We start from the raw sequence: 23035 nt of genomic DNA on the forward strand, positions 1-23035 counted from the left end.
CAGTACTGCCACTCCGACAGTGCGGCGCTCCCTCAGTACTGCCCCTCCGACAGTGCGGCACTCCCTCAGCACTGCCCCTCCGACAGTGCAGCACTCCCTCAATACTGCCCCTCCGACAGTGCAGCACTCCCTCAGTACTGCCCCTCCGACAGTGCAGTGATCCCTCAGTACTGCCCCTCCGACAGTGCAGCACTCCCTCCGTACTGCCCCTCCGACAGTGCGGCGCTCCCTCAGTACTGCCCCTCCGACAGTGCGGCGCTCCCTCAGTACTGCCCCTCCGACACTCCCGCAGTACTGCCCCTCCGACAGTGCAGCACTCCCTCAGTACTGCCCCTCCGACAGTGCAGCACTCCCTCAGTACTGCCCCTCCGACAGTGCAGTGATCCCTCAGTACTGCCCCTCCGACAGTGCAGCACTCCCTCCGTACTGCCCCTCCGACAGTGCGGCGCTCCCTCAGTACTGCCCCTCCGACACTCCCGCAGTACTGCCCCTCCGACAGTGCAGCATTCCCTCAGTACTGCCCCTCCGACAGTGCAGCACTCCCTCAGTACTACCCCTCTGACAGTGTGGCAGTCACTCAGTACTACCCCTCCGACAGTGCGGCACTCACTCAGTACTACCCCTCCGACAGTGCGGCGCTCCCTCAGTACTGACCCTCCGACAGTGCAGTGCTCCCTCAGTACTGACCCTCCGACAGTGCGGCGCTCCCTCAGTACTGACCCTCCGACAGTGCAGCGCTCCCTCAGTACTGCCCCTCCGACAATGCGGCACTCCCTCAGTACTACGCCTCCGACAGTGCGGCGCTCCCTCAGTACTGCCCCCCCGACACTGTGGCGCTCCCTCAGTACTGCCCCTCCGACAGTGCGGCGCTCCCTCAGTACTGCCGCTCCGACAGTGCGGCACTCCCCCAGTACTGCCCCTCCGACAGTGTGGCGCTCCCTCAGTACTGCACTGGGAGCGTCAGTCTGGATTTTTGTGTTCAAGTCCCTGGAATGGGACTTGAACCCACAACCTCCTGACTCCGAGGCGAGAGTGCTGCCCGCTGACAGTATTCATTCATTAACTTAGCTGTGATTAAACTGAAGTATTTTGGGATGAAACGCACACAACAATAAAGCCCTCGTCGATCACGTGTATCATAAATATCGAAGACCAATAGCTTTGTTTTTGCAGTAACACCAACCAGGAAATGAGTTGGCGATAAGTGTGTTTACAACATATTGATGGAATTAGTGGGGTTACTGGAGGCTGACAGGGATTGTGGTTACTCAAACTGCTTCACCATTTTTGGTATTCTGTTCTGAAAGTATTTTTCCTTTCATGAGCGTCCAGCACTGCGAGCAACTGTTTATACTGGAAGAGATAATCTGTGAAAAGAAACAGAGGCTGGAGGCTCCAAGTAGCTGTTTGGTGTTAAAATGACATCAAACCAGGTAGAGATTTGTTTTAATTACTCCAGGCCTGATCTCCAGTGACAAATAGGAGATAAAATGGTCAGGGCTCCCGACGATCCCAACAACAAACCTGCTCACAATGTCGTCTTTTACACAGATTTTGTTTCGGAGATCCTGGGAGTATAAAAACAAAGACTTGTATTTCTATAGCGCCTTTCACCTCCTCAGGACGTCCCAAAGCACTTTCCAGCCAATGAAGTACTTTTTGAAGTGTAGTCACTGTTGTAATGTAGGAAATGCGGCAGCCAATCTGCGCACAGCAAGCTCCCACAAACAGCAATGTGATAATGACCAGGTCATCTGTTTTAGTGATGCTGGTTGAGGGATAAATATTGGCCCCAGGACACCGGGGAGAACTCCCCCCTGCTCTTCTTCGAAATAATTGTTTTGGGATCTTTTACATCCACCTGAGAGAGCAGACGGGGACTGGGTGTAACGTCTCATCTGAAAAACAGCCCCTCCGACAGTGCGGCGCTCCCTCAGTACTGCCCCTCCGACAGTGCAGCGCTCCCTCAGTACTGCCCCTCCGACAGTGCGGCGCTCCCTCAGTACTGCCCCTTCGACAGTGCAGAGCTCCCTCAGTACTGTCCCTCCGACAGTGCGGTGCTCCCTCAGTACTGTCCCTCCGACAGTGCGGCACTCCCTCAGTACTGCCCCTTCGACAGTGCAGAGCTCCCTCAGTACTGCCCCTCCGACAGTGCAGCGCTCCCTCAGTACTGTCCCTCCCACAGTGTGGCACTCCCTCAGTATTGCCCCTCCGACAGTGCGGCGCTCCCTCAGTACTGCCCCTCCGACAGTGCAGCGCTCCCTCAGTACTGCCCCTCCGACAGTGCGGCGTTCCCTCAGTACTGCCCCTCCGACAGTGCGGCGCTCCTTCAGTACTGCACTGGGAGTGTCAGCCTGGATTTTTGTGCTGAATCTCTGGAGTGGGTTTCGAACCCACAACCTTCAACAACAATCAGTGAACTCAGCACAGATTCAACAAAATTTTAGAAAATATTATTTGGTGACTGTGCGATTGACACATTCCACATTTGAAAGGCCAATTTTTCTCTCAGCCGTGTAAAGGGACGACTATTTTGTTAAGTGAGTGTAACACACATTTTAGGGCTTGCTTCTCGTCTGCACTAAACACACTCGAGGTACGAAGATTAATGAGACGCAATTTAATCTCAACAAAGCAAAGTCTGTTAATAATTTTCCCTCATGATTCTGTTGATTACTAACGCATTCTCTGACTGTTATTCTGACCGAGAAGAAAATGATCCTACTCGGGTGTCTTAAAGAGAAAGCTAACCGTGTGCGTAAGTGCTATAACGGAGAGGCTTTCCCCCAAACACCACTTTCGTGGGGCGATTGGAGGTAGAATTTGTATACACGTTCTGCCAAATTAAATGTCTTACTCCCGGAGTTCTAACTCCCAGACTCCGCCAGCTCTTCACAACTGATCCGATTTCACATGCCGGCCAACTCCAAGTCCTGGGGACAGCTCGTCAGTCTCCTGTCTGGGCAAATTCCCACCCCCTCTGGCAGCCCAGCTCACACACCCATGTATCGGTTCTTCCCTGGTCTCCCGAGTGCACAGTGCGGGGAGAGGCCGAAGGAGGATTTGGCCATGCGTTTATCGTCTTAAATAACTTTTGAAAGTTCCAGATGACTGCATCAGTTCCCACGCCATAATTTTCTGGGCTCTCATATATGTGAATTCCACTGAATCTGATGTTGATTGCACATACTCCAGGAAGCTCGACACCATCCAGGACAAAGCAGCCCGCTTGATTGGCACCCCATCCACCACCTTATACATTCACTCCCTCCACCACCGGTGCACCGTGGCTGCAGTGTGTACCATCTACAAGATGCACTCATAGTGTCATAGAGTCATACAGCACAGAAAGAGGCCCTGCGGCCCATCGCATCCGCGCCGGCCATCAAGCCATGTCTAATCTAAACCTCTAAACCTCCTGCCCCTTACCTTGAATCTATTCCCCCTTGTTATTGACCCCTCTACTAAGGGGAAAAGTTCCTTTCTATCTACCCTATCTATGCCCCTCATAATTTTGTATACCTCAATCAGGTCCCCCCTCAGCCTTCTCTGCCCCAAGGAAAGCAACCCCAGCCTGTCCAGTCTCTCTTCATAGCTGAAGCGCTCCAGCCCAGGTAACATCCTGGTAAATCTCCTCTGCACCCTCTCCAAAGCAATCACATCCTTCCTATAGTGTGGCGACCAGAACTGCACACAGCACTCCAGCTGTAGCCTTACCAGCGTTTTGTACAGCTCCATCATAACCTCCCTGCTCTTATATTCTATGCCTCGGCTAATGAAGGCAAGTATCCCATATGCCTTTTTAACCACCTTATCCACCTGTTCTGCTGCCTCTGATCCTCTGTCTTTCCTAGGGTCTTACCATTCATTGTGTATTCCCTTGCCTTGTTAGTCCGTCCAAAATGCATCACCTCACACTTTTCAGGGTTAAATTCCATTTGCCACTGTTCCGCCCATCTGACCAACCCATCTATATCGTCCTGTAGCCTGAGGCTTCCCGCCTCGCTATTTACCACCCCACCAATTTTCGTGTCATCTGCGAACTTACTGATCATACCTTTCACATTCACATCCAAATCATTAATGTAGACCACAAACAGCAAGGGACCCAGCACCGATCCCTGCAGTACCCCACTGGACACAGGCATCCAGTCACAAAAACAACCTTCCACCATCACCCTCTGCCTTCTGCCACTAAGCCAGTTTTGGATCCAATGTGCCAAGGCACCCTGGATCCCATGGGCTCGTACCTTCCTGACCAGTCTCCTATGCGGGACTTTATCAAAAGCCTTACTGAAATCCATGTAAACCACATCCACTGCACTACCCTCATCCACACACCTAGTCACCCCCTCGAAAAATTCAATCAAATTGGTCAGACATGATCTTCCCTTGACAAAGCCATGCTGGCTATCCCTAATTAATCCCTGCCTCTCCAAGTGGAGACCAATTCTGTCCCTCAGAATTTTTTCCAATAATTTCCCTACCACTGATGTTAGGCTCACTGGCCTGTAATTCCCCGGTTTATCCCTACTACCCTTCTTGAATAATGGTACTACGTTAGCTGCTCTCCAGTCCTCTGGCACATCCCCTGTGGCCAGAGAGGTTCTGAAAATTTGTGTCAGAGCCCCTGCAATCTCCTCCTTTGCCTCACAGAGCAGCCTGGGATACATCTCGTCCGGGCCTGGGGATTTATCCACTTTTAAGCCTGCTAAAACCGCTAGTACCTCCTCCCTCTCAATGCTAATATGTTCAAGTATATCACAGTCCCCCTGCCCGATTTCTATGTCCACATCGTCCTTCTCCATAGTGAACACAGATGCAAAAAATTCATTTAAAACCCCACCTACATCCTCTGGCTCTACACACAGTTTGCCACTTTGGTCCCTAATGGGCCCAACTCTTTCCCTAGTTATCCTCTTGCCCTTAATATACTTACAAAACACCTTAGGATTTTCCTTTATTTTGCTCGCCAGTGTTATTTCATGGCCCCTCCTCGCTCTCCTAATTTCTTTTTTAAGTATCCCCCTGCACTTTTTATACTCCTCTAGGGCTTCCTCTGTCTTTAGTCCTTTGTATCTGCCGAAAGCCCCCCTTTTTTTCCTAATCCATTCTCGTATATCCCTTGACATCCAGGATTCCCTGGGCTTGTTGGTCCTACCCTTGACCTTTACGGGAACATGTTGCCATTGCACTCTCTCAATTTCCTTTCTGAAAGACTCCCATTGCTCCGATGTGGATTTTCCTTCAAGTAGCTGATCCCAGTCCACATTGGCCAGATCCTGCCTTATCATATTAAAATCGGCCTTCCCCCAATTTAGAACCTTTATTTCCGGTCCATCCTTGTCCTTTTCCATGACTACCTTAAATCTCACCGAATTATGGCCACTGTCACCAAAGTGCTCACCTACTAACGCTTCTACCACTTGCCCGGCCACATTCCCTAGAATTAGGTCCAGTACCGCCCCCTCTCTTGTAGGACTTTCTACATGCTGGCTCAAAAAGCTCTCCTGGATGCACTTTAAGAATTCTGCACCCTCTAAGCTTTTCACACTCTGACTATCCCAGTTAATATTGGGGAAGTTGAAATCCCCCACTATAATTACCCTATTATTTGCACACTTCTCTGAGATTTGCCTACATATCTGTTCCTCTATCTCCCCCTGGCTGTTTGGGGGCCTATAGTACACTCCCAGTAAAGTGCTAGCCCCCTTTTTGTTTTTAAGTTCAACCCATATGGCCTCATTAGAGGAACCTGTTAATATATCATCCCTCCTTACAGCAGTAATTGTCTCCTTAATTAATATTGCGACACCCCCTCCTCTTTTACCCCCCCCCCTGTCTCGCCTGAAGATTCTATGCCCCGGAATATTGAGCTGCCAGTCTTGCCCCTCCCTCAACCATGTCTCCGTGATAGCAACAATATCATACTCCCATGTGTTCATCAACAACTTCAGTTCATCCACCTTATTCGTAAGACTCCTTGCATTAAAATAAATGCCATCCAGCCTCACAGCCTTGCCCTACTCCCTTGTGCCATTACATATTTGCTCTGCCTTCCAGTCTGACTTATTATTTCTTCGATATTTGGCTGTACATCACCCCCTATTATAGCTCCACTCTGTATCCCATCCCCCTGCCAAGTTAGTTTAAACCCCCCCGAACAGTGCTAGCAAACCTCCCCGCAAGGATATTTGTCCCGTTCTGGTTCAGGTGCAACCCGTCCGACTTGTACAAGTCCCACCTTCCCCAGAAGCAGGCCCAGTGATCCAGGAAACTAAAGCCCTCCCTCCTGCACCAACTCTTAAGCCACGCATTCATCTGCTCTATCCTCCTATTCCTATACTCACTAGCACGTGGCATCGGGAGTAATCCAGAGATTATAACTGCAGCAACTCGCCAAGGCTTCTTCGGCAGCACCTCCCAAACCTGCGACCTCTTCCACCTAGAAGGACAAGGGCAGCAGGCGCATGGGAACACCACCACCTCCAAGTTCCCCTCCAAGTCACGCACCAACCGACTTGGAAATATATCAGCCGATCCTTCATCGTCGCTGGGTCAAAATCCTGGAACTCACTCCCTAACAGCACTGTGGGAGTACCTTCACCACACGGACTGCAGCGGTTCAAGAAGGCGGCTCACCACCACCTTCTCAAGGGGCAATTAGGGATGGGCAATAAATGCTGGCATTGCCAGCGACGCCTACATCCCATAAACAAATAGAGAAAAAAGACCATCTACATCCACCCCATCATACTTCCAAGAAAAGTGATCTCTGTGAAATGTCTCCTTCTCTCTCAATATTAATTAAGTGAAACTCCAGAGTGTCTGTCCAACGTTACAACCACCACTGTTCAACTCTGACTAACCCCATCCTCAGACGACCATTCCATAAGAACATAAGAGAGTTCCCCAGGCCGGCCTCCCACCTCCCACCCTCTGTAACTTCAGCTCATCCAAAACTCTGCTGCCCCGTGTCCTAACTCGCACCCAGTCCCGTTCACCCATCACCCCCTGGGCTCACTGCCCCGTGTCCTAACTCGCACCCAGTCCCGTTCACCCATCACCCCCTGTGCTCACTGCCTCGTGTCCTAACTCGCACCCAGTCCCGTTCACCCATCACCCCCTGTGCTCACTGCCCCGTGTCCTAACTCGCACCCAGTCCCGTTCACCCATCACCCCCTGTGCTCACTGCCCCGTGTCCTAACTCACACCGAGTCCCGTTCACCCATCACCCACTGTGCTCACTGCCCCGTGTCCTAACTCACACCCAGTCCCGTTCACCCATCACCCCCTGTGCTCACTGCCCCGTGTCCTAACTCACACCCAGTCCCGTTCACCCATCACCCCCTGTGCTCACTGCCCCGTGTCCTAACTCGCACCGAGTCCCGTTCACCCATCACCCCCTGTGCTCACTGCCCCGTGTCCTAACTCACACCCAGTCCCGTTCACCCATCACCCCCTGTGCTCACTGCCCCGTGTCCTAACTCACACCGAGTCCCGTTCACCCATCACCCCCTGTGCTCACTGCCCCGTGTCCTAACTCACACCCAGTCCCGTTCACCCATCACCCCCTGTGCTCACTGCCCCGTGTCCTAACTCACACCCAGTCCCGTTCACCCATCACCCCCTGTGCTCACTGCCCCATGTCCTAACTCACACCCAGTCCCGTTCACCCATTACCCCTGTGCTCACTGCCCCGTGTCCTAACTCACACCCAGTCCCGTTCACCCATCACCCCCTGTGCTCACTGCCCCGTGTCCTAACTCACACCCAGTCCCGTTCACCCATCACCCCCTGTGCTCACTGCCCCGTGTCCTAACTCACACCCAGTCCCGTTCACCCATCGCCCCCTGTGCTCACTGCCCCGTGTCCTAACTCACACCGAGTCCCGTTCACCCATCACCCCCTGTGCTCACTGCCCCGTGTCCTAACTCACACCCAGTCCCGTTCACCCATCACCCCCTGTGCTCACTGCCCCGTGTCCTAACTCGCACCGAGTCCCGTTCACCCATCACCCCCTGTGCTCACTGCCCCGTGTCCTAACTCACACCCAGTCCCGTTCACCCATCACCCCCTGTGCTCACTGCCCCGTGTCCTAACTCACACCCAGTCCCTTTCACCCATCACCCCCTGTGCTCACTGCCCCGTGTCCTAACTCACACCCAGTCCCATTCACCCATCAGCCCCTGTGCTCACTGCCCCGTGTCCTAACTCACACCCAGTCCCGTTCACCCATCACCCCCTGTGCTCACTGCCCCGTGTCCTAACCCACACCCAGTCCCGTTCACCCATTACCCCTGTGCTCACTGCCCCGTGTCCTAACTCACACCCAGTCCCGTTCACCCATCACCCCCTGTGCTCACTGCCCCGTGTCCTAACTCACACCCAGTCCCGTTCACCCATCACCCCCTGTGCTCACTTCCCTGTGTCCTAACTCACACCCAGTCCCGTTCACCCATCACCCCCTGTGCTCACTGCCCCGTGTCCTAACTCACACCCAGTCCCGTTCACCCATCACCCCCTGTGCTCACTGCCCCGTGTCCTAACTCACACCCAGTCCCGTTCACCCATCACCCCGTGCTCACTGCCCAGTGTCCTAACCCTCACCCAGTCCCGTTCACCCATCACCCCCTGTGCTCACTGCCCCGTGTCCTAACTCACACCCAGTCCCGTTCACCCATCACCCCCTGTGCTCACTGCCCCGTGTCCTAACTCACACCCAGTCCCGTTCACCCATCACCCCCTGTGCTCACTGCCCCGTGTCCTAACTCGCACCGAGTCCCGTTTGCCCATCACCCCGTGCTCACTGCCCCGTGTCCTAACTCACACCGAGTCCCGTTCGCCCATCACCCCCTGTGCTCAGTGCCCCGTGTCCTAACTCACACCCAGTCCCGTTCACCCATCACCCCCTGTGCTCACTGCCCCGTGTCCTAACTCGCACCGAGTCCCGTTCGCCCATCACCCCCTGTGCTCACTGCCCCGTGTCCTCACACCCAGTCCCGTTCACCCATCACCCCCTGTGCTCACTGCCCCGTGTCCTAATTCACACCCAGTCCCGTTCACCCATCACCCCCTGTGCTCACTACCCCCTGTCCTAACTCTCACCCAGTCCCGTTCACCCATCACCCCGTGCTCACTGCCCCATGTCCTAATTCACACCCAGTCCCGTTCACCCATCACCCCCTCTGCTCACTGCCCCGTGTCCTAACTCGCACCCAGTCCCGTTCACCCATTGCCCCCTGTGCTCACTGCCCCGTGTCCTAACTCACACTGAGTCCCGTTCACCCATTGCCCCCTATGCTCACTGCCCCGTGTCCTAACTCGCACCGAGTCCCGTTCACCCATCACCCCCTGTGCTCACTGCCCCGTGTCCTAACTCACACCCAGTCCCGTTCACCCATCGCCCCCTATGCTCACTGCCCCGTGTCCTAACTCACACCCAGTCCCGTTCGCCCATCACCCCCTGTGCTCAGTGCCCCGTGTCCTAACTCACACCCAGTCCCGTTCACCCATCACCCCGTGCTCACTGCCCCGTGTCCTAACTCGCACCGAGTCCCGTTCGCCCATCACCCCCTGTGCTCACTGCCCCGTGTCCTAACTCACACCCAGTCCCGTTCACCCATCACCCCCTGTGCTCACTGCCCCGTGTCCTAATTCACACCCAGTCCCGTTCACCCATCACCCCCTGTGCTCACTTCCCCCTGTCCTAACTCTCACCCAGTCCCGTTCACCCATCACCCCCTGTGCTCACTGCCCCGTGTCCTAATTCACACCCAGTCCCGTTCACCCATCACCCCCTGTGCGCACTGCCCCGTGTCCTAACTCACACCGAGTCCCATTCACCCATCACCCCCTGTGCTCACTGCCCCGTGTCCTAACTCACACCCAGTCCCGTTCACCCATCACCCCCTGTGCTCACTGCCCCGTGTCCTAACTCACACCCAGTCCCGTTCACCCATCACCCCCTGTGCTCACTGCCCCGTGTCCTAACTCGCACCCAGTCCCGTTCACCCATCATCCCCTGTGCTCACTGCCCCGTGTCCTAACTCGCACCCAGTCCCGTTCACCCATCACCCCCTGTGCTCACTGCCCCGTGTCCTAACTCACACCGAGTCCCGTTCACCCATCACCCCCTGTCCTAACTCTCACCGAGTCCCGTTCGCCCATCACCCCCTGTGCTCACTTCCCCCTGTCCTAACTCTCACCCAGTCCCGTTCACCCATCACCCCCTGTGCTCACTGCCCCATGTCCTAATTCACACCCAGTCCCGTTCACCCATCACCCCCTGTGCGCACTGCCCCGTGTCCTAACTCACACCGAGTCCCGTTCACCCATCACCCCCTGTGCTCACTGCCCCGTGTCCTAACTCACACCCAGTCCCGTTCACCCATCACCCCCTGTGCTCACTGCCCCGTGTCCTAACTCACACCCAGTCCCGTTCACCCATCACCCCCTGTGCTCACTGCCCCGTGTCCTAACTCGCACCCAGTCCCGTTCACCCATCATCCCCTGTGCTCACTGCCCCGTGTCCTAACTCGCACCCAGTCCCGTTCACCCATCACCCCCTGTGCTCACTGCCCCGTGTCCTAACTCACACCGAGTCCCGTTCACCCATCACCCCCTGTCCTAACTCTCACCGAGTCCCGTTCGCCCATCACCCCCTGTGCTCGCTGACCTACATTGGCTCCCGGTTGGGCAACGCCTCAATTTTAAAATTCTCATCCTTGTTTTCAAATCCCTCCATGGCCTCGCCCCTCCCTATCTCTGTAATCTCCTCCAGCCCTACAACCCCCCGAGATATCTGCGATCCTCAAATTCTGGCCTCTTGCGCATCCTCGATTCCCATCGCTCCACCATTGGCGGCCGTGCTTTCAGCTGCCTGGGCCGTAAGCTCTGGAATTCCCTCCCTAAACCTCTCCGCCTCTCTCTCCTCCTTTAAGACGCTCCTTAAAATCTACCTCTCTGACCAAGCTTTTGGTCACCTGCCCTAATATCTCCTTATGTGGCTCGGTGTCAAAATTTGTCTGATAATCGCTCCTGTGAAGCGCCTTGGGACATTTTACTATGTTAAAGGCGCTATATAAATGCTAGTTGTTGTGGTTGTTGCCCTGGGGGAGATATGGGAACCCCACACACTTCACAATGGGTCATTATACTGACGCAGACTCTGATCCCCAGCCTCCCCAACACCCATCGATCCCCTACCACCTATAGATGTCAGGTTTGGCTCGGTGGATAGCACTCTTGTCTCTGAGTAATGCAGGACGTGGGTTCAAGCCCCTTCGCTAGAGATTTGAGCACATAATCTAGGCTGACATCCGCACCCCACACTGTGCAGTACTGAGGGAGCGATCCTTAAAAAGTGTTGTTAGTATCCTCGCCCAAATAACATCAATCCAGCTTCTTCTTAAAGCTGTCAAATAGCCCCAAAATAACTCCTTTCCCTGGGGGTCGGTTCCGCGTCTAATCTAAAGCATTTTAGAAACAGGAAAAAGTAATTCGGCCCAACAAGTTGATCGATGAACCCCGCTTCTCACCCGCTTCTCCCTTGCAAGCTTTTTAAAAATTCGCTTATGGCATGTGGGCGTCGCGGGCGAGGCCGGCATTTATTGTCCATCTCCAATTGCGCTTGAGAAGGTGGTGGTGAGCCGACTTCTTGAACCGCTGCAGTCCGTGTGGTGAAGGTGCTCCCACAGTGCTGTTGGGGAGAGTGTTCCAGGATTTTGACCCAGCGACGATGAAGGATCAGCCGATATACTTCCAAGTCAGGATGGTGTGTGACTTGGAGGGGAACTTGGAGGTGGTGGTGTTTAATTTAAGCTGTATTTAATTACCTCGTACTACCTGCTTCTGCTGTCGTGTTTTCTCTGGTAATTAGTTCCACAAACCCGTTGCCCTTTGGGTTGAACAGTTCCATCCGAAATAACAACAGAAAATGCTGGAAAAACGCAGCAGGCCAGGCAACATCCGTGGAGAGAAATTAGAGTCGACGTTTCGGGTCGAAACCCTTTTACAAAACTGGAAAGGAAATTAAATAGATCGAAGGCAGGGCTGGGAGAGAACAAAAGAAGAAAAGAGACATTAAGAAGTATTCAAAACCAGACGAGATGGTGATAGGACAGTGGAGACAAAAGACGGCTCAGATTAGGTGTGAAGTGTACTGGCAGGATGAGAGACAGTTGCCATGTGGGAGAGAGAAAAAAGAGGAAAGTGGGGGGGGGGGGAGAAGGTAAGACCCAAAACAAAGGGGTGGAAAAAAAAATGTAATAGGGGCCGAGGTTATGATCTGAAATTGTTGAACTCGATATTGAGTCCGGAAGGCTGCAAAGTGCCTAATCGGAAGATGAGGTGCTGTTCCTCGAGTTTACGTTGAGCTTCCGTGGAACAATGCAAGAGGCCAAGGACGGTGAGGTCCGAGTGGGAATGGAGCGGTGAATTAAAGTGACAGGCGACCGGAAGCTCGGGGTCATCCTTACGGACTGAACGGAGGGTTCCATCCGAATGTCCTTCTGACCCCTAACTTCCTCGTTCTTAACCCATGACCTCGATATTTGAACCCGCCCGTCACCGCAGGGGGATAATTGGCTTGGATTCACTTCTTCAATCCCCCTTCGCAATCGTCACTCGCAAGCCGAGATCCTGCTCTAACCTAAGCCCTCAATAATGAACGGGCCGGTTACTTGGATCCCCGCCCGTTATGGGGAAATTGCCCCTCGGCAACACGGAGATCAGCAGCTGCTCCATTAGTAGAGGGCGCCTCAGCGCCATTAGGAGCAGGAAAGAGTTTCTCATAACCTGCGCGGAAGAAAAAGCACACACATTATTGGAAACGGATGTCAGCTCAGCGATAAGCTATAGCTTCCGCCAGCCTGACCCCTTGTGATCAGGGAGGGATTAAGGATTTAATTAAATCAAGCTCTTGTGGTCTAAGCATCTTGGATCAAAATCTACGTAGCCAGAAATTGCAACTTTGAGACAACTGCAGTGGTACAGGCCTATCGGAAAGAGTCACCCAACAGACGATCAGAAGCTGTATCGCTAACGATAGTTAGGCACACACAAGCATGGAAAAGGGGTCAGGCAAGGTCACTCGGCCAATCGAAGCTCATCCCTCTAGTAGTCCAGATCTCCCAACGTGTATTTATACAGCGTCTTTAACATAGTAAAACGTCCCGAGGCGCTTCACAGGAGCGATTATCGAACAAAATTTAACACTGAGCCACATAAGGAGATATCAGGACAGGTGACCAAAAGCTTGGTCAAAGAGGTAGGTTTTAAGGAGCGTCTTGAAGGAGGAAAGAGAGGCGGAGAGGTTTAGGGAGGGAATTCCAGAGCTCAGGGCCCAGGCAGCTGAAGGCACAGCCACCAATGGTGGAGCGATTAAAATCGGGGATGGGCAAAAGGCCAGAATTGGAGGAGCGCAGAGATCTCGGAGGGTTGTGGGGCTGGAGGAGATTACAGAGATAGGGAGGGGCGAGGAGGGATTTGAACACAAGGATGAGAATTTTAAATTCGAGGCGTTGCCGGGCCGGGAGCCAGTGTAGGTCAGCGAGCACAAGGGGTGATGGGTGAATGGGACTCGGTGCAAGTTGGGACACGGGCAGCCGAGTTTTGGATGACCTCAAGTTTACGTAGGGTAGAATGTGGGTGGCTGGCCAGGAGTGCGTTGGAATAGTCAAGTCTAGAGGTAACAAAGGCATGGATGAGGGTTTCAGCAGCGGATGAGCTGAGGCAGGGGTGGAGACGGGCAATGTTATGGAGGTGGAAGTAGGCGGTCTTAGTGATGGAGTGAATATGGGGTCGGAAGCTCAGCTTGGGCAAATAGAACCCTGTGAGTGATGTTACCAGGGGACAGCACATGGATGAGGAAAAGGAGGTGGTCTGAGGATAGATCTCAAGGGTCTCCAGCGAGAACGGTGCAGGGGTAGGAAGAGAACTCATTGTTGGAGATGTTCTGGCTACAATTGGACAGGGGAGCGTGGAACCAAAGATAATGACTCCCCAATTAACGGAGGTGATTTAGCCGCAACGCTAAACAATTACAGCTTTACTCACAGATTTTATATAATAGATGGTAAACGGAAGTGAATACTATGATTTGAAGCTTTTTCTTAAGTGTCAGCTGTGGCTCATTGGGTAGCACTCTTGCCTCTGAGGCAGAAGGTTGTGGGTTCAAGTCCCACTCCACACACTTGAGCACAAAAATCCAGGCTGACACTCCCAGTGCATTACTGAGGGAGCGCTGCACTGTTGGAGGGGCAGTACTGAGGGATGCCGCACTGTCAGAGGGTCAGTACTGAGCGAGCGCCGTACTGTCGGAGGGTCAGTACTGAGCGAGTGCCGCACTGTCGGAGGGGCAGTGCTGAGGGACGCCGCACTGACGGAGGAGCATTACTGAGCGAGCGCCGCGCTGTCGGAGGGGCAGTACTGAGGGAGCGCCGCACTGTTGGAGAGGCAGTACGGAGGGAGCGCTGCACTGTCGGAGAGGCAGTGCTGCACTGTCGGAGGGCAGTACTGAGGGAGCGCCGCACTGTCGGGGGGGGGGCAGTACTGAGGGAGCGCGGCACTGTCGGAGGGTCAGTACTGAGTGAGCGCCGCACTGTCGGAGGAGGCAGTACTGAGGGAGCACCGCACTGTCGGAGATGCCGTCTTTCGGATGAGACGTTAAACCGAGGCCCCGTCTGCTCTCTCAGGTGGATGAGAAAGATCCCAAGGTACCATTTCGAAGAAGAGCAGGGGAATTCTCCCCGGTGTCCTGGGGCCAATATTTATCCCTCAATCAAAATCACTAAACCAGATGATCTGGTCATTATCATATTGGTGTTTGTGGGAACTTGCTGTGTGCAAATTGGCTGCTGTGTTTCCTACATTACAACAGTGACTGCACTTCAAAAAAGTACTTCATTGGCTGTAAAGCGCTTTGGGACGTCCTGAGGTCATGAAAGGCGCTACAGAAATGCAAGTCTTTCCTATTTTGATTTTTTAAATAAATTGTTGGATTAAAGTTTAGGGGGCAAGGTTGTATTTATAGGTACTAAGTGATCAGGGGAAAACCTGCTGTAGAAACAGAGAACACGGGTGAGGTGTGAACATCTTGGGTTTTGTGCTGCAATAAATAAAGCGGAGTTGGATGTTTGAAACTTGATCCAAACCATTGCCTGTTAGAAACCCTGGGAACAAAAACCGAGAGTCGGATTCTCTGCAAGATGCTCAGCGGGAATGCTAGCTGGAAGGGAATCACATCTTCTAAATCCCGACTGGGGCAGCCTGCTCCCCTGCACCTTCCCTCCCTCCAACTCCCGCTAGCAGCCCCCTGGGCCGGACCCCGCGGAGCCCATCCACAGGCAAGATGCATAGAAACATAGAAGATAGGAGCAGGAGTAGGCCATTCGGCCCCTCGAGCCTGCTCCGCCATTTAATGAGATCATGGCTGATCATCCAAATTCAGTACCCTGTTCCTGCCTTCTCCCCATATCCCTTGATCCCTTTAGCCTTAAGAAATATATCCAACTCCTTCTTGAATATATTTAATGGATTGGCCTCTACTGCCTTCTGTGGTAGAGAATTCCACAGGTTCACCACTCTCTGGGTGAAGAAATTCCTCCACATCTCTGTCCTAAATGGCTTACCCCTTATCCTTAGACTGTGACCCCTGGTTCTGGACTCCCCGGCCATCGGGAACATCCTTCCTGCATCTAGTCTGTCTAGTCCGGTTAGAATTTTATAAGTTTCAATGAGATCCCCTCTCATTCTTCTAAACTCCAGCGAGTATAAGCCCAATCGACCCAATCTCTCCTCATACGTCATTCCTGCCATCCCAGGTATCAGCCTGGTGAATCTTCGCTGAACTCCCTCCATGGCAAGAACATCCTTCCTCAGATAAGGCGAACAAAACTGCACACAATACTCAAGGTGTGGGCTCACCAAGGCCCTGTACAACTGCAGCAAGACATCCTTGTTCCTGTACCCAAACCCTCTCGGTTTATAGCAAGGTGCAATATAAATACAAGTCTCCCACTCCCTACCGATACTTGTAGGGTTGTGTTCGTTTGGACGCAACTGGCTCCAGGGACTGGGCTCGAGAGAACTCTGGTGAACAGGGACATTGGCTGATGATCTCTCTCTCTCTCTGCCCAGGGCTGCGGGGCTGATTTAGTATCTCAGCGACGGTGGACATAAGAACATAAGAAACAGGAGCAGGAGTGGGCCAATTGGCCCCTCGAGCCTGCTCCGCCATTCAATAAGATCTTGGCTGATCCAATCTTGGCCTCAACTCCACTTTCCCACCCGCTCCCCATACCCCTTGACCCCGCCTTGTAGTTCAAATGTCTGTCAATCTCCGCCTTGGATATATTCAGTGACTCCGCCTCCACAGCTCTCTGGGGAAGAGAATTCCAAAGATTCACGACCCTCAGAGAAGAAATTCCGCCTCATTTACGTTTTAAATGAGCGACCCCTTATTCTGAAACTATGCCCCCTAGTTCTAGATTCCCCCACGAGGGGAAACATCCTCTCTGCATCTACCCTGTCAAGCCCCTTCAGAATCTTATATATTTCAATAAGCTCCCCTCTCATTCTTCTAAACTCCAATGAGTATAGGCCCAACCTGCTCAACCTTTCCTCATAAGACAACCCCTTCATCCCAGGAATCAACCTCGTGAACCTTCTCTGAACTGCCTCCAATGCAAGTATATCCCTCCTTAAATATGGTGACCAAAACTGTACGCAGTACTCCAGGTGTGGTCTCACCAATGCCCTGTACAGTTACATCACAACTTCCCTACTTTTATACTCCATCCCCTTTGCAATAAAGGCCAACATTCCATTAGACTTCCTAATTACTTGCTGTACCTGCCTGCTAACTTTTTGTGTTTCATGTACTAGGACCCCCAGATCCCTCTGGACCGCCGCATTCTGTACTCTCACTCCATTTAAATAATAATTTGCTTTTTCATTCTTCCTTCCAAAGTGGATAAACTCACATTTTCCCACATTATACTCCATCTGCCAATTTTTTGCCCACTCACTTAACCTATCGATATCCCTTTGCAGACTCAGTGTCCTCCTCACAACTTGCTAACCCACCTATCTTTGTATCATCAGCAAATGTGGCAACAGTACACTCGGTCCCTCCGTCCAAGTCATTAATGTAGATTGTAAATAGTTGAGGCCCCAGCACCGATCCCTGTGGCACCCCACTAGTTACTGATTGCTAACCGGAAAATGACCCATTTATCCCGGGACACTCTGTTTTCTGTTAGTCAATCCCCTATCCATACCAATATATTACCCCCAACCCCAGCCGAGTCTGGAAGGGGTCTAGTCCTGTCTTGGTGTGTTTGGCTCAATGATCCATCGTGCGGCGCGCCTCCGTTGACTCCCGTTTGTAGACCTCCGCAGGTGACACAAGCAAGAGCACTGCACGCTCGAAGCAGAGAAACCGTGTCAATCTTTAATGTAAACAATGAAATAACATATAGTGAGAGAAAAAAAAAACACCTCTATATATTTGGCAAAATACGGAGAAAAATTTCCTTTAAAAGCTTATTTTTGGAATGCCCAGGGGCGGTCGAACCAAACGGGTCTCAGATTCTTCAAACCTCCAACAACTTCGAAACAATTCTTAAAACAAAGTTCCCAAGAGCACAGCCTGTCTAGCCCGCCTGTCTGGCCCGCCAGCAGCCGTCTAGTGTCGCTCTGGCAGCTCCGCCCCGGCCTTTTGCACCTCCACCTTGTGAAGGCCGTGTAACTTCGCGACGAGCTCGCTGATGAATTCCTGAAAGGGGAAGAGAGAGAATCTTACTTTCATAAATCCAACAAGAGGCAGCGGCAGCACCCGGCTGGCGCGAGAAACACACAAAGCCATTCACACACCGCCCTTACCCGCTCATTACAGCATCGCACAAACAACTCACACAATGAATTATTTTGAAAAGAAAGATTTGCATTTCTCCAGCGCCTTTCACCACCTCAGCACGTCCCAACGCGCTTTACAGCCATCGAAGCACTTTTTGAAGTGTGGTCACTGTTGTAATGTAGGATACACGGCGGCCAATTTGCGCACAGCAAGCTCCCACAATGATGTGATAAATGAACTGATCATCAGTTTTCCTTTTTGAAAAAAAAGTGACGTGGGTTGAGGGTTAAATATTGGCCAGGACACCGGGGACGAACTCCCCTGCTCTTCTATAAAATAGTGCCATGGGATCTTTTATGTCCATCCGAGAGAGCAGGCGGGGCCTCGGTTTAACATCTTGTCCAAAGGATGGCGCTCCCTCAGTACCGCCCCTCCGAAAGTGCGGCGCTCCATCAGCACTGCCCCTCTGACAGTGCGGCGCTCCCTCAGTACTGCCCCTCCGACAGTGCGGCACTCCCTCAGTACTGCCCCTCCGACAGTGCGGCACTCCCTCAGTACTGCCCCTCCGACAGTGCGGCACTCCCTCAGTACTGCCCCTCCGACAGTGCGGCACTCCCTCAGTACTGCCCCTCTGACAGTGCGGCACTCCCTCAGTACTGCCCTCCGACAGTGCAGTACTGCCCCTCTGACAGTGTGGCACTCCCTCAGTACTGCCCCTCCGACAGTGCTGCACTGGGAGTGTTGGCCTGGATTATGGGCTCGGATCTCTGGAATGCAATGGCAGCACTGTAGGTGAAACAGTATCAGTTAACTAGTTTAGAAGAGAGAGCAATTTCTGCTCTCTCCCCCCCCCCCCCCAGCCACATGCTATATTTAGTCTGCAGGTTAATGCTTTTATGCTGCAATAGTGCAACCAGAAATTTAACACAAACACATTAGAAATAGCCAGTAATGGAATTAAACACCTGAGCATCTATAGCAGAGCCTGGTCCAGACCCCTATGGGCGGGGTGTGGGGAAGAGAAGGGAACAGATGATAGTGTCACCCGACCCAGTCTCGTCAGAAGCCGCTTGCCATCACGTACTTTGATCCAGGTGCGCGGTCCCTTTAAATTTGCTGCGCAGTTTCTTTACCAGCGTTACGGCTGGCAAGCGGCCTGCGCGGGACCTCCCGAGCGCTGTGCGGCTGTGCAGCTTGCGGGGGGTGGGGGTGGGGGGGGGGCGGGGGGTCACATTCATGTGATCACCACAAAAATGCCAGGAATCATTATGAGAGTTAGTGGGCCAGCCCTAATAAAAACTCATGGCATCGCCTCGGGTCTACGGAATAGGCTGGCTGAGGTAATGCGACACGAGATCATTTACAAAAAGTGAAATTGTTTGTAAAGTACTGTTATGGATTTGGGCGGGGTGGGGGTTGCGGGGGAGAGGCGAGCCGCACACGTTCGCTACGACCCTGTGTATTCTGTTTGTTTATACACCAGCGGCCAGTTGTTGACGGAGCTTAAACCATTCACTGGGCAGCCGACATCCAGCTTCCATCTGTTGTTCAGCTGCTGCCAGGTTTGTTGGTGAATGTTTATGCTCCCCACCTCCCCTCAGTGGGTGGCTCGCTCGCCTCTGAGTCAGAAGGTCGTGGGTTCAAGCCCCTCTCCAGAGACTCGAGCACAAAATCTAGGCTGACACTCCCAGTGCAGTGCTGAGGGAGTGCTGCACTGTCAGAGGGACAGTACTGAGGGAGTGCCGCACTGTCGGAGGGGCAGTACTGAGGGAGCGCCGCACTGTCGGAGAGGCAGTACTGAGGGAGCGCCGCACTGTCGGAGGGGCAGTACTGAGGGAGAGCCGCACTGCCGGAGGGGCAGTACTGAGGGAGCGCTGCACTGTCGGAGGGACAGTACTGAGGGAGCGCCGCACTGTCGGAGGGACAGTACTGAGGGAGCGCCGCACTGTCGGAGAGGCAGTACTGAGGGAGAGCCGCACTGCGGGATTGTCGGAGAGGCAGTACTGAGGGAGCGCCGCACTGCCGGAGGGGCAGTACTGAGGGAGTGCTGTACTGTCGGAGGGGCAGTACTGAAGGAGCGCCGCACTGTCTGAGGTGCCGTCTTTCAGATGAGACGTTAAACTGAGGCTCCATCTGCTCTCTCGGGTGGATGTAAACGATCCCATGGCCGCTATTCCAAGACGACTCCTTGTTATTCTGGCCAATATTTATCCCTCAATCAACATCACCTAAACAGATTATCTGGTCATTATCACATTTCTGTTTGTGGGAGCTTGCTGTGCGCAAATGGGCTGCTGCATTTCCCACATTACAACAGTGACTACATTTTAAAAATTACTTCATTGGCTGTAAAGCGCTTTGGGATGTCCTGAGGCTGTGAAAGGCGCTATAGAAATGCAAGTCTGTCTTTGTTTCCTGGAGGTGCCGACTCTCAACCAGCGAGGTCATTTCATGGCAAAGCCTAGAGCACGAATGCCGTCAGGTTATTTGGCCAATCCCAATCCTGCCAGCCACAGACTTTCCAACAGGAATCACATGGTAGTGATCGGGAGCAGGGACCCTGGTTATTTTAGCCCCTGGTCTGGGAGGAGGGGCTAGGAGACCATTGCAGTTCTGAGTCCCGCTGACACAGCACAGAGTAGCGACAAAACCTGGCACTCTCTCGTCAGTAGGAGTTAACACGAGGCCATCAGGAGTGCCATAGATTTTGAGCTCATCAAGGTGAGGATATCAGTGCTAAAGACTAGAATCCTTTTGCCATCCTGTGTCAGCATGAAGCACTCCAAGGTTAGACATAGCAAGCCGCGATCCCCCAATTTTGACCTCTTGAGTATCCCTGACTCCCATCGCTCCACCATTGGCGGCCGTGCCTTCAGCTGCCTGGGCCCCGAGCTCTGGAATTCCCTCCCTAAACTTCTCCGCCTCTCTAATCTCCTTTAAGCCGCTCCTTAAAATCTACCTCTTTGACCAAGTCTGTCCCAATATCTCATGAGGCTCGGCGTCAAATTTTGTCTGATAATCGCTCCCGTGAAGCGCCGTGGGACGTTTTACTCTGCAAAAAGTTCCTCCCTTCTCATACTGTCCACCCTTCAATGAATGCCTCAATGCGGTAAGTCAATGAACAGTGGAGCCTGGACGGTCCCGGGTTCAATCCCCGGAGTTAGCCATCTCAACCAGCGCAGGAGGAACTACAACTGGGCTTAGTACCGCCAGGTTAAGAAAGGGGAGATGTGCCAGAGTTCCGTATCCTGTCCTGGATAAACTCACTCAGCCATTAGGGAGCCCCAAGCTCCAGGAAGTTGTTTGGGGAATTGTCTACTCCTGTGTTTACCCACGGCTCTTGCTTCCAAAAAGGGACAAAGGTTCCTTTGAGTTTTGACCAACCATATAGGGCCTTGTGGCTAGAGGCAAACTCAGGAATGATTTCCAGGCAAGGACATTCCTACGGAGGTCATTGAAATCCTGTCTCATAACCTCAAAAAAAGAGTTTGAAATTAAGCGTGGTTATACAATGCACTTCAAATGAAAGAGAAGTCATGAATAGAGGTCAAGTGTGATCTAATTTCACAAGGACGTTCCCAGTACATCAATACTAGAATAAGTCTTCAGTCATAGTTGAAATATCACTCGGCACAAAACCAGCACGTAATGTAATGCCGTTACACCAGGTCACCACCCTTCCCGTCCTCACTCGACATAGACCCGAATAGCCCGTTTCGGTGCTGTGAACTCACTTCACTTGTAACGCACATACAATTTAGGCATTTTCAACCAGCAGCAGAGACAGTTTTCCCAATTATCCCATAGTCCACGATCTGTGCAATCGGATATGCATTGTGCCCAAGAGTCAGTCTAACACACAGCCGTGCGATCTATTGCATGTAGTTCTGGGTCATTGATAGCGTGCAGGTTAACACAAAGACATCACTGAATCCACTTTCCATCAGGCACTCCGCTGTAACCATAGAGGTTACCGGATCAATGAATGTTTCCTAAATCCCCATTCCTTCTCCGGTTCCTCTTTCGCTTCCTCCACTCTCCTCCCCCCCCCCCGCCAGGTTTAACAAATTTAAAACCTGGGCTACGTTCTATGAAACCTAGAATTGATATATTGTTCAACAATCCTATACTTACATACTTAAAAAGGAAACATTCGCAGGGCTGTGGGGAAAGAGCAGGGGGGAGTGGGACTAATTGGAGAGCTCTTTCAAAGAGCCGGCACAGGCACGATGGGCCGAATGGCCTCCCTCTGTGCTGTGTGATTCTACGACCCTGATGAAACCATGAGAATTAAACGTAGCGATTATTGATCCTCCGGTTGGAACATCTAACCTTGGGGTCTAGAAGACGGTCTAACCAGAGACGAGACTACAATTGATACTAGGGAGAGATGCTCACACAAAAACAATCTGGACATTGAGAGTTTGCGTCAAGATCGGTAAAGCTCATCATTCATTACCGACCAGCAGGGGGTAGGGTTCAACTCTGCACCACCCAGCATTATGCCGTATCGACTCGAAGACTCTGATTCCCAGTCTGTGCTGAACTCGGAGATTTCAGGCCAGCAACTGAACAATTCCACCAGCCTCTGAACGAAGGGAGGAAAATCCTTCTGCTAATTACAATCCAGTGCCGATGTTGGCCAAGAACAGGTGTGGCCTCGACTGTGATGCCGTCCACTGTCAAACAGCCAGCCAAACACTCGCTGTCTAGGCGTGCGCATTAAGTTGGCTACTTGGGTGAGGTATCCGCAAGATCCCGCAAACCCATTGGCAGGATAGGCGCACCAATGTCAGTGTTCTCGCTCAGGCCAACATCCCCAGCATCGAAGCTTTGACCACGCTCGATCAGCTCCGATGGATGGGCCACATCGTCCGCATGCCTGATATGAGACTCCCAAAAACAAGCGCTCTACTCGGAGCTCCGGCACGCCAAGAGAGCCCCAGGTGGGCAGAGGAAACGCTTCAAGGACACCCTCAAAGCCTCCTTGAAAAGAAAAAGTGCAACATCCCCACCGACACCTGGGAATCCCTGGCCCAAGACCGCACAAAGTGGAGGAGAAGCATCCGGGAAGGCGCCGAACACCGAGTCTCTTCGCCGGGAGCAAGCGGAAGCCAAGCGCAGGCAGCGCAAGGAGCGCACGTCAACCCAAGCATCCCACCCGCCCCTTCAACC

At 52.7% G+C, this 23035-nt stretch overlaps 1 protein-coding gene across 1 annotated transcript in view; it reads right to left on the bottom strand.

Moving 5' to 3' along the window:
- Positions 1–17434: 17434 nt before the first annotated feature.
- The window catches only part of ppp1r14ab (protein phosphatase 1, regulatory (inhibitor) subunit 14Ab), a 44933-nt gene continuing 39332 nt past the window's right edge, over positions 17435–23035 (bottom strand). The window contains exon 4 of the mRNA XM_085973208.1: positions 17435–17779. Coding sequence (XP_085829334.1) covers positions 17690–17779 — 90 coding nt within the window. The 3' untranslated portion in view covers positions 17435–17689. The remainder of the gene's footprint in view (positions 17780–23035) is intronic.

This window comes from Somniosus microcephalus, chromosome 34, assembly GCF_052327205.1.
Source record: "Somniosus microcephalus isolate GS21.2 chromosome 34, FLI_Smic_1.0, whole genome shotgun sequence".
In the NCBI taxonomy this organism is placed as follows: Eukaryota; Metazoa; Chordata; class Chondrichthyes; order Squaliformes; family Somniosidae; genus Somniosus; species Somniosus microcephalus.